At 38.1% G+C, this 12447-nt stretch overlaps 1 protein-coding gene across 1 annotated transcript in view; it reads left to right on the top strand.

Annotated features, from left to right (window-relative positions):
- The window catches only part of GTF2B (general transcription factor IIB), a 29944-nt gene that overhangs the window by 10153 nt on the left and 7344 nt on the right, over positions 1-12447 (top strand). The window contains exon 3 of the mRNA XM_058175300.1: positions 11223-11356. Within this exon, the coding sequence (XP_058031283.1) occupies positions 11223-11356 (134 nt within the window). The remainder of the gene's footprint in view (positions 1-11222; positions 11357-12447) is intronic.

Consider the following 12447-nt stretch of genomic DNA (forward strand, 5'->3'; position numbering starts at 1 on the left):
TAGAGCCGTGATGGCGAACCTATGGGATGTGTGCCACAGGAGGCACATATAGCCATACCAGTGGGCAAGCAAGTTAAGCTCCAGCATGCGCAACTGATTTTTGGGCCTTCTGGGCCCATTAGAAGTAGGAAACAGGCTGTTTCCTGCCTCCAGAGGCCCTGGGCGGGGAGATGGGGTAGGCCCGTTTTTCTCTCACACCTGGCTCCAGAGCCTTTCTATGAGTTTGGGGAGGGCAAAAACAGCCTTTCCCGCCACCCCCGGAGGCCAGAATCTGCCTGTTTGCCAACTTCCGGTTGGACAGGAAGTGACTTTTTTGCTGTCTCCAGCCTCCAGAGCCTCTCTAGGAGTCTCTGGAAGCTGGGGACAGCAAAAAACATCACTTCTTGTCCAACTGGAAGTTGGCAAATGGGCAGTTTCTGGCCTCCAGGATGGGTGGGAAAGGCCGTTTTTGCCCTCCCCAGATTTATAGAGAGGCTCTGGAGCTAGGTGAGAAAGAAAAATGAGCTTACCGGGCCATCGTATGCCAGGAGCAGGGTAGGAGGAGGGGTCATGCACGCAGGGGCGGGGAACATAGAATTATGGGTGTGGGCATGCACGTGCATGACACCCCCACCCCTCTGGCATGTGATGGCAAAAAGGTTAGCCATCACTGGTCTAGAGGTTTAAGGTACCAGGCAAGAAAGAGGAGGCCATGAGTTCAAATTCCACTTTAGGTATGAAAGCCAACTGAGTGAATTTGGGCCAGTCATTCTCTTTCATCCCAACCCACTTTGCAGGGTTGTTATTGTGGGAAAAATAGGAGGAGGAAGATGTGTTGAGGTTTTTGTAAAAATAATAAAGTTGGGATATAAACAAATACATAAATGTTTTGTAGTTTTGCTAGTATAAATTGCATTAGCCTGCCTTCAGTGTCAGGTCAATTGAATTCCTTATGTTCTTCTGTGTATGTTTATTCTTTATGCTACTTTTCTGCATTTTGGGGGAATGTACATAAATTAGGATTATTCTCTGAAATAGTCATAATATAATACAATTCTAAAATAGGTAAGTTTTAATTTCAGATGTGTACATTCACTTCTGCAAAAGTGTTCTTTGGGTAAGATAATAAAAAGTTTAACAAGTGGTTAATACTAAATCATGGAAATGGTACTAAGCCATGATCTTAAACTGAAATGGGAGAAAGTTGTAGATTTGGATTCATATGTTGTACTAAACATAACTGGTTTGTTGATTCTGAGTTAGTGTGATAAGGGAATAGTACTTTGTATTAGGATTGCAAGCCACATTTAAAAACATGTTGTTGTTTGCTGATTATAATGTGTGTGTAGGGATGCATAACTTGTTTTTCTTGATATTTACTGGGGTATTTTGTGCCCTGTCTACAACAATGAAATGCAAAAGCAACCAACAGGGAAAGGAAACAAAGAATAGCTCAAACAAATAATGAGTACTTAGTTAACTAACAAGACAGATTCTGGCTTTTTAAACAAACCATGGTAAAATAAACTATTATTTAGAACGATGTGTAAGTGCATTAGATTCTATTTGATGCTGTGATGATTCAGATTAGTGGAATAAATAATATTTGGTTTTCCATTTTTGTAAATTTGAACTTTGCTTTTTACTTGGACTACTGTCTAACCTTATAAAAACCTTATAAAAATGCACAACTTTATTCATAGATACTTTCTTACATTAATGTAATTGGAAATAAGCTTAAATTTGGTATTAAGGGAAAAGAAGCCAAATTGGGCTGCCACCTTCTGAATACTGGAATGATTGTACTCTGGAGAATAAAGAATCAACTGGTGGGCTAGAGAATATTCTCTAGTTTTTTAGTATTGATCTTTACAAGGCTTGGGGAATATTTTTTTTAAAAAGGTGTTGAAATTTTTATCTGTTGCTTTAGGTGGTTCAGGAGCTTCAGAGACCTGATTGCAGCTCTTGTATGGGAGCAGCAGTGCTTAGGGAGTAAGAGCAGGTGGGGCTACATAGAATGTTCCAGAAATTATGGAAGAGACCTAATGCAGACAGATAAGATTAGAGAGAGATGGAAATATATTAAAATACTTTACAAAATGGATTACATAAAAAACAAAAACATTTTCAGAGAAGGAATAGGAGTGAAATAGGCTGACTTCACTAAAAAGTAAGATGTGATGAGAGTAGGCAGCCGTATAAATTTTCTAAATAAATAAAAATAAATATCATTTATTAAATAAGAAAACAGCAAGCCTAAATGAAATGCACAATGAATTGTTCAACTATCTTTTCTATAGTTTTCACTCCCAGCAGCTCTATTTCCACAAACTGTATATATCCTTCTAAAGAAAATAGATGTACCAGTACATAAGATCAGATATCTGAATATAAATAACTTAAGGTCTTAGCTATTTACCTGTCTAATGTTGGTAGTATAGGCTTTATTTTAATCTCAATCAATTTATATTTTAGTAATTTATTATTTATTTATTTTATTTTATTTAATTTTTATACCGCCCTTCTCCCGAAGGACTCAGGGCGGTGTACAGGCATAATAAAAACCAGCAATACAATATACAAATTTAAAATCCAATTTAAAAAACTTATTTAAATTAGCCCAATGATTAAAATTTACTCTACTAAAACCCCATTTAAAATTAATAAATTTAAAATTTAAAATCCCAATTTAATTGCATGATACATCACTTTAGGTTGGGAAAAATACAATTCCTGTAGTTAGTAGAGTTGCGCAACTGATGGATTTTGTACTTGGAACCAGGGCATAGGCAGGTAACAGTCAACAGAGTAACTTAAATCGCCACGTTTTAAAACTACTGAAGTGTTCCTTAATACTCCTGTTGAAGAATTGGGATTAATATGTTTTTTATAATAGCTTATAATAAACCAATGAACCACTATGGCATACTCTTCTTGCTTTAACTCTGGTCCTTGTGAAGGATTGAGGTTGTGATTGCTGTCTGCATTTGAGAGAATGCTTTCTATCTCCACTTCCCAAGAGTCTTATAGCCCCAGATGCCCAAAGAGCAGATGGGGTCATTTATCCCCCCCCCAGTTTACTCACAAGCTTCCATGCTGCAGTTCCAGCTGCCTGGCTAATTGAACCTTACCCAGGCATTATCAGGAATGTGCTGACATATAGATGCAGCCTCATTCCACCCATGCCCTTAGCTTAAAAAAGTGAGCATAGATAGAGTGGGGAAGGGAATCTAGAAGAAAAGGAGGTAAGAAAATGGCAACATATAAGGAAGCTGGAGGCCACCTCTGCAGATTTATAATTATTACAGGCAGACAGACAGAGAAGAGGACTATCAATCAATTGCCAGGACTACAAGACTATAAGCTGTGGTGGGCAGCTTATCCTGATGGTAACCAGCATATCCTGGTTCCTGGATCTTGCTTTGGGAACTCAGTTGGAATGCTCAAAAGAAACATGGTTTAAGTGCAGAGCTTGGAGCTTGGAAGTAGCCAGAAAAGAAGCAACCATGCAGACATTACCTAATCCAAACAAATGCAAGACCTTTTGGAATGAGGCAAAGGTTGTGCTGCATGCCACTTTGCAAACTTAAAGACTTTTATTTGTGATAAGGACTAATCATCAAAGATTTAATATGGCTACATCAACTTGCAAAGCCTAAGAGAGTGATGACCCAGGGTACGGCACAGAGATAACACAAACAGTTGGCAGTTCAAATTGCCCCTTTATTGCTCCAAAGCTCCCCAAACACTCCCATGTTTCTGGCAAGTCCCAGAGCAGAGTGAGAACAAACCTCCACACAAACCTCAAGCAGCCTCTGGTTGCAATTAGTCTAGCCCAGCTCAGTCTGCACCAAGGCTGCATTGCAGTAAATCCCAAATGTATTTGGCAAAATAAGAGCCAAACAAGGAGTTCAGGGAGAAAAAGACCCAGATAATTAGTCCAGAACGCCAACGAAGAATGCAAGGACTCTTGGCAAGTTCAAATGTCTGCACACAACACTTCAGGAACTCAGTGTTTGTTCCCAACAAATGCCCCTCCCCGCACCATCTCCTTAAGTCCCATTCCCCAGGTGTGCCTGGTGAAGCTAGGTGGGGCACTTGCCTCAGGCGGGGCACTTGCCTCGCACATGGCCTGCTCCGTCTGCACTGATCACGCCTTCTCTGCACATTTGAGCCCTTGCATCAGGAGGGGGTACTTCTTGCTCCTCGTCTGAGCTCTGTCTCTCCTCCCTGCCTCTCACTCGCTGTCAGTTCTTGTTCCAGCTCATCTTCCGCTGCAGATTCAGACTCTCGATGGGGGCATGACAAAGAGGGTGGAGTTAATCCAGGGCAACAGCCTACTACAGAGAAACGTGTGTGCTACAATACGGCATTTTATGATTATCTTCTACACTGGGATGCACAGTCCTTGGAAAACAAAGAACTCTCACAGTCCCACAAATAATTTTGTAGAGTACCTCCTTTTTTAGAGAATATTTTACATGGTCTTGAAATATGAAATTTCTTTAATATTAAATCATATGCCATGTTTATTTATTACATTATCCCAAATAGTTGTGTCCTTTTTATATTATTATGCCATCTTTTACTTATTTGGCCATAGTTATTGGTGTCAGAGTACTGTTGATTGTTAAGGCAGGAATGGTGCCTAATTCACAAGAGGGTACTTCTCTCCAGTGAGTCATATAGGTCATTCCCATGTGTGGAAAAATATTACATAATAGCTATGCTGAATGTTCTATTTATATAGTGCCAGAATTTCAAGTACATCTTGCTTTTTTTAGATGCAGTAAACAGTAATGAAAGTTTGCCTCAAAGTGAAGTTACTGCTAGGCCTTAAAAGGAACAATGCTTAAATATTTACATAAAAGCTAACAGCCAAAAAGGGAGCATGAATCCCAATATAAGCTTGCAAGAAGATGATAGGATGGTGGAAGGAATGCATCTTACTGACCATGCTTTAGTCTCATTTTTTTTGTCTTAATATAGGCTTTTAAAGTATCAATTATCCTAGCAAATAAAAAATAAATTTTCTTCTGGGGTTGGTTGATGCCATCAGAGAAACCACAATGGCATGAAAGACAGAACAGAATAGACAATAACAGATTTGGAAGGGACCTTGGAGGTCTAGTCCAACCCACTGCTTAGGCAGGAAACCCTACACCACTTCAGACAAATGGTTATCTAATCTCTTCTTAAAAACTTCCAGTGTTGAGCATTTACTATTTCTGGAGGCAAGTTGTTCCATTAATTAATTGTTCTAATTGTCAGGAAATTTCTCCTTAATTCTAGGTAGCTTCTCTCCTTGATTAGTTTCTATCCATTGCTTCTTGTTCTACCCTCAGATGCTTTAGAGAATAGCTTGACTCCCTCTTCTTTGTGGCAACCCTTGAGAATACTGCTATCATATCACCCCTAGTCCTTCTTTTCATAAGACTAGACATACCCATTTCCAGAAACCTTTCTTTATATGTTTTATCCTCGAGTCCCCTAATCATCTTTGTTGCTCTTTTCTGCACTCTTTCTACAGTCTCAACATCTTTTTTACATCGTGGCAACCAAAATTGGATGCAGTATTCCAAGTGTGGCCTTACCAAGGCATTATAAAATGGTATTAACACTTCACGTGATCTTGATTCTATCCCTCTGCAGCCTAGAACTGTGTTGGCTTTTTTGTATTTATTTTTTTTCTTCATTGGTATTGTGCTAGACTGGGCTTTTATAATCTTACTTTTCAAAATTTCCCAAGCTTCTTGAGTTGTTTTCCCCTTGAGAATTCTCATCCATGGAATCCTTCCCAAGTTCTCTCTCTGTTTATTGAAATTGGCTCTCTTAAAGTCCAAGACTCTAGTTTGACTTTGTTCTATTGCTTGTGCTTGCATAATGTTGAATTCCAATATTGCATGATCACTTCCCCCCAAGGTTCCTGTAGCTTCAACACCTTCTATTATTTCATCTCTGTTAGTGAAAATCAAGTACAATATGGCTGATCCCCTTGTTCCCTTCTCTTCTTTTTGGAAAACAAAGTTGTCTGCTAGGTTTGTCAGGAACCTGGTGCCGAGTTTGTCTCCCAGTTCATGTCAAGGTAGTTAAAATCCCCCATTACTATTGTGGTGTGCTGCAAATTAGCTTGAACTAGCAAAAAATTCATCTATTTCCTCTGTTTGGTTGGGTGGCCTTTATAGTACAGGGGTCACCAATCTTTTGGACTTCAGGGACCATTAAATTCATTAGTTTAAATCCTGTGGACCACTAATATGATCTGCCTAATGACCAGCTGGGTGGGCGTGGCAAGGTGGTCATGTGACTGGGTGGGTGTGGCCAACAATGTCACTCACATCGAGGAGTGCCTTGCCAGCCTCTACTCGCTACTCCTCAACTGCCTGCCGGGGCTCTTCCCCAACGGGAAGCAGTTGCTGGAGCTAAGCAGCCACCCTGAGAAAGAGTTCGCAAAACAGCTGGCTCAGTTCAAATTGGATCTGACCAAGAAGGAGGCTAGCAGAAGCACCTCACTGAGGACTGCAAGCATAGACTTTCCAAACAGAAGGAAGACCTGAGGAAGTGCAAGGCCAGGTACCGGCGCCTGGAGGCTCAGTGGGCTGAGATGGTCAGCCAGTTCCAGGCCCTGATGCTGTCCCACTGGAACAAGGCCCTCCGGTTCTTTGCCACCAGCAGCACTTCCCTCCAGCCTTCACCCAAAGCCCCGCACCAGGAGGCTGAAGCAGACCCCAAGGTGGAATTTCTTGCCCCCTCTGACCCACACAAGAAGACCCCGAAGGGGGAGACTCTCTGCAGCAATACAAATGTTCATTGCATGTATCTGTCCCAGGGGCCATAGTTTCAGGACCCCTGATTTAATGCAATATAAAAAAATGCAAATAATTTTTCTGGGGACCACCAAAAATTTCTCACGGACCACCAGTGGTCCATGGACCACCAGTTGGTGACATTGTCATACACCTTTGACAATGTCACCCCCCCCATTTTACATTGACCCAAATGCATTTCAGGCAGCTTGAGTTCTATAGAACTCTTTGTTAGACAAAATGTTATCCAAATTTGGGGATGCGAAAAAAGCCTAGGTGTGCAAACATTAGCCCAGGATTTTATTTTAAAGTCAGTTGTAAGCTGGAGATTATAAATGAAATTAATTGGTCAGTGATTGGTCAAGTTAAACCTAGCATGCAGGGCAAAGAATAATGGCCGATCTCCTGTAGTTCTGGGGGCGTGGGGAACCCTGTTATCAGCCTTGACAATTATGGTTCATCTTCTCTATATCTGTTCCTATAAGTCATTCTTAATTATTATAATTCTGTACAATTTTGTACAAGCTGTTTTGTGATTTTGTTCGAGTGATTCAGCTAGAGCAAGTTGTAACACAATGAGACTGGAAGTACTCTAAAAGTAGACATATCTCAATCATGGTGTTATTTTAGCAATACATCACATTTTTCAAATTTGATTTTAAATATTCAAAGCTGTAGATTAATCTGATTGGTATGGCTGACAAGATGCTATGTGGAATTACTACCTTGTATTCATGGTAGAAAAGTCAGGTAAAATGTTCTTGTTGCCTGTTTTCTATGTATGTAGCCTTAGTAGGCTTAACTTCTTCAGCAACACATAGGTTACGACAAAGTGCCGAGTTCAATTATTTCTTTTTCAAACCTCTTGTCTTTTTAGAGGAAGCCTTTTCTGAGTCATGATTTGGAAAATAGTTCTGCTTAATAATGTCAGTAATTTTGGCACATTTATAGTTTATGAATTCATGACTATATCTGGATTTTTTTCTAATTACAGACTGTTTCCTTTTTCCACAGGCTTGATAACAAGCCGACAGCTGAATACCCTTCATTAGCAACACATCAGCCTTCACATTTTGTAATATTTTTTAATGTGAAATATTTTTATATATATTGGGAAAATTTGGAACAGTGAAACTATTACTCTACTTTAATATATAAACTCTATTTTATAGTTTGTTAATTTTAAATGCTTTCAGTTTGAGCACAATTACAGGATTTCTAATATAGTTTCAAGTCATAATAGTGATTTCTTTTTAAAACAAAGTACTGTAGTTAATGAATGGAATATTAGCATGGATGATACATTTTGTCAGAAACTTCTCAAAAGATCTTCAGATTTTAAACTAATGTAGCCCTCATACACAATGAAAATGTGTCGATTAATATATACGTAGCCATCAGTTATTGAATTTAGTTTTGGCACAAGCAGCATGAAGCACTAGCAGGCAACAAAAATTGGGTTAGAAATACTAAGCTAAAGAAATTTATTTATGATCCCCTCCTTTACCCAGAAAGGCTGCACCAGCAGAATTCACTATCTGGACACTGATCTCCAATGCTATGTTGTCCCTGGTCCACCATAAATGCTTACCAGGAAGCCCACTCCAGACAGCTGCTTCTCCCTTGTAGTGGAGGCAGCATCCAGGAATGGGTTGTCCTCGTCTGCAAGCCAATAGGACTGAGTCTGTCAAAGCTGCGAGGACACACCTAAACCAGCGGTCTCCAGCTTTTGACTCAGTCCTAGTCAAGGTCAGACATGTTTTTTGCATAGATCAACCAATTTCTAGATAACTTTCCGCTCCTGTGATTGTGCATTTCATTCATGAGTAGATGGCAGGAACTGAGATTTTTGCAGTCAGGTTGTGAGTTGAGTGACTGGGAGTTGAAGGATTTCAATCAAATTCACAGCTGTAGTGTAGCCTACTTGGACACAAAATTTGAACAAGCATCATTTAAACTCTCTCGGATGTAATTTATACCTGAAGAGAGATTTTCTGAGTGGCAGAATAAGAGAATTTCACTGGATTCTGGATTAAAAAAAGGGAAATAAAGGAGGGATTTAAAGATTTGAAAACTTTTGCCAAAAAACTTAACAAGGAGTAGATGTAAGATAATTTAAAATAGATAAAGGGGATAGTTATTTTAAAAGATTTGTTTTTTTTGAAATTAGAATTACAATAAACAAATTGGACCCTTGAGATAATTTTTTTTGTTTACTTTTAAAGCGTGTAGACAATAGTTGGATTTTACAAAACAAAAGATAAAGGTAACATGAGCCAGATTGTAATGTTGACTCTAATTACAGAGTAGCATTTGAGATAAAAGTATCAAGGGCACAGGAAGACAAAATGAGATTAAGCTTGTCTTTTATTCTTTCTCTTGCAACTGAGATATTTTCACTTTAAGATTACAATATTATGATGGCAACCACCTGCAAAAACAGCAGGGCAGCAGAAGAGAGGATTACTAGAGATATCAGTAGAGAGAGGAGTTGTATCAGATTTACCTAAGAAAATGGTTGAGTTGGGCAGCATGTTAGCTGAATCGCGTGATACTAAATTGACTAAATTAGTTAATACTAAATTGACAGCTTTTGAAAAAAGAATGGATCAAAGCCTTCTAAAGATCAAAGGCCAGGCAGAGAAGTTAAGAAGATGGAAAGCCCTGTAAAACAAGGGTCTGGAGATGTGAAACAGGTATTTGGATTTGTAAAACAAATTAATCTCAAAGTGGAAATTCTGAAGTATAAGACAGAACTTACACTAGTAGTCCTTGATTTATGAACACAATTGGGATCAGAATTTCTATTGCTAATCAAGCCGGTTAAGTAAGTTGCGCCCAATTTTTAGCCATGATTGTTAGTGAATCACTGAAGTTAAGTTGTCTTTAAGCAAATCCGCCTTCCCCTATTGACTTTGCTTAATGGTGGCCAGCTGCGAAGATTGCAAATAGCAGTCAAATGCTCCTGAGATATTGCAGCTGTAATAAAAACATGCTGGTTGCTAAGCATCCAAATTTTGATCATGGAACCATGGGGATGCTGTGATAGTCATAACTGTGAGGACCAGTTGAAAATTGAGGAAGGAGCTGGAAATAGAACTAGATAATTTGGCACTACTAGCATTGAGGGAGAAAAAAATTGAAATATCAAACAATTCCACAGGATTCTGGTAAAATATATTAGAGAAAAGGTTATGCTTCAGCAATTTTTGGGGGGATTGGAATGAGGAAAATTCAGAGGCAGAAATTGATAACATATTTAGAATAAATACAAGATTTGTGAGAAGAAGAAGTGTTCCAAAGAATGTCTTGATGCACTTGATAGGAAGAAAAAAAAGAGACCAAGTTTTGTAGCAATGTTTTAATACAAGGTGGAAAATTGATGATGCAAATTAATTTTTCTTAAATTCCTATTAAAATCTTGTGTAAGAGAAAAGAATATTCCTTTTTTACTGATAGATTAAAATAAAAAAGTTCCATTTTGATGGGATAAATTGGAAGGTGTAATTTTCATTTTTAAACAGCAGGGATTTTGGCTGAATTTTGGTTGCCACAGAAAGAAACAATAGTGGAAAATAATAATAATAAAAAAATAAAATGTTTTGAAAATAATGTAGAAAAAGGTACTGATTTAAGACACCCCCCCCATTTCCAGATACTTGTTCAGAGCACAAAATTCATATGCCAGTTAGTATTTGCTAGACCTACATAAACTATGTTTTTTACACCTCAAATAGGCAAATGAACTATAACTTTATTGTTATGGTATTTTTCTGGTTTGCTCTTAATAACTGAAGAAAATAAGTATATTAATACTGATTATATGTTGCTGGATATGTTGTTTCATATTATGCTTGAAAACAAGAATTGATTTAAAAATGCTCTGCTTGCTATGAATGTCATGTGAGACTTGCTACTAATGATGTGTCTACTCAGTTCTAAATGTGTCTGACGTTCTCTGTTCTTTCTCTTGCCTTAACTGAGCTCAGGTACCAAGGGATGTACTAGGCACAAATAGTAGGGAAATTTGATTCTGTGACACACAGCAGTGCTTACAGATTTGATTTTTTTTTCATAGAAAAAATATTTCATTTTGTATGGTTGTAATGCCTATGTTGCTCCTTGGCTGCCTATGCTTGAGCGGGTATAGTTTGATAGTTCTAAGGGTATAGTGCCATCACTATGAAAATTTTTGAAATACAATTGACTTTAAGGCCTGTCACTATTTATGAAGCATCCCACTGTTACTGTTATATATAGACCTTTCCACAGGACTTTTTTCATCCGAAGCCTCACCCATATTTTCTAATCTGCTATTGTATTAATTGCTTTCAGGGGATACAAATGCTAGTGAGAAAGAAGTATGTTTGTAAACAACTTTCCCAAAGGAATAAACTATAATAGGGTTGGGTTTTGTTTTGTTTTTTGCATATTCAGGTGACAGAGTAATAGATGTAGGGTCAGAATGGCGAACATTCAGCAATGACAAAGCAACTAAAGACCCATCTCGAGTTGGAGATACCCAGAATCCTCTCCTTAGTGATGGAGATTTGACTACAATGATTGGCAAGGTATATAAATGTTTAACCTTACAATGTGTGAATGTTTCAGTGTTCAAAATTATATTGCATTAATAAAAATACTGCTAAACACAAATTTCTTAGTACTACGACTGGAAATGCTTTTGTTTTGATAATTTATAGTCACTTCAACAGTATTAGATAGTTTTTTCTCCCAATATGAAGAGTGTAGGAAGCAAAGGAAATGTTAACTTTGAATTTTTTGGGAAATTGATACATAGCAGCTCTTTGGGAAAGTATACATAGGAGCTATTTATTTAACTTGTTTGAAGTGTTTTCCTTTTTGTCTGTAGTCTTGAGTTATAAAGTTTGATACATTTCAAGTGCCAGTTTGACACATTCTTTTATTAATACTATTAATATTTATGTCAAAATCTTTTGAACTGATGGCTGCTGCAAGTCTTATTTGTAGTTTTCCCCCCCCAGCTGCTATCACAATATTCCTACTTACTGGGGAGATGCATGTTTTGCACAGGCATGCACATTGTATCCCCCTGCATACAAATAGAGTGGTCTTCTACTGAGACATAGTTTTTTGCCAAAATCCATGTCTAAGTGACATAGTTAACAAAACATTGTGTGCTGGCCTTGATATATCAGTGGAGTATGAGCTCTCAATTACTTCTTCCTGGCTATTAAGAAATCCAACATTTACAGTTGTACTGGTTAACTGTAATTAGAATATTGCCATATCATTGTTTTGGAAAACAGTTAAGAAGTAGGTATCCTCAAAGCTCATTAATGGAATGATGAATGGCTTACTGGGCAATTAATATTTTCAAGGAAGCTTAAAGGTGGATACAGTGAAAAGATTGGATATTTCACTAGTAATTACTGCAATTTAATGTCACAAGATAGTTCTATTGTTGGACTCTTTTGCAGTGGACAATTGGCAAATAGAATGATCTTGTTGATAAGAAAGAGAACGTTAAATGTTGTTTTATTCTAAAACATTAGTCGATACTGAAATTGAAGCCATGAGCTGTGTTGTAAGACACGGGGGGGGGGGAAGGGGGAGGTTATGATGGAAGGGTTCCCTCCTGCTTCTGTTCCAGAAGCTACCTGTCACTTTCTCAGAGGTC

Source organism: Ahaetulla prasina, chromosome 3 (genome assembly GCF_028640845.1).
Source record: "Ahaetulla prasina isolate Xishuangbanna chromosome 3, ASM2864084v1, whole genome shotgun sequence".
NCBI classification, from domain to species: Eukaryota; Metazoa; Chordata; class Lepidosauria; order Squamata; family Colubridae; genus Ahaetulla; species Ahaetulla prasina.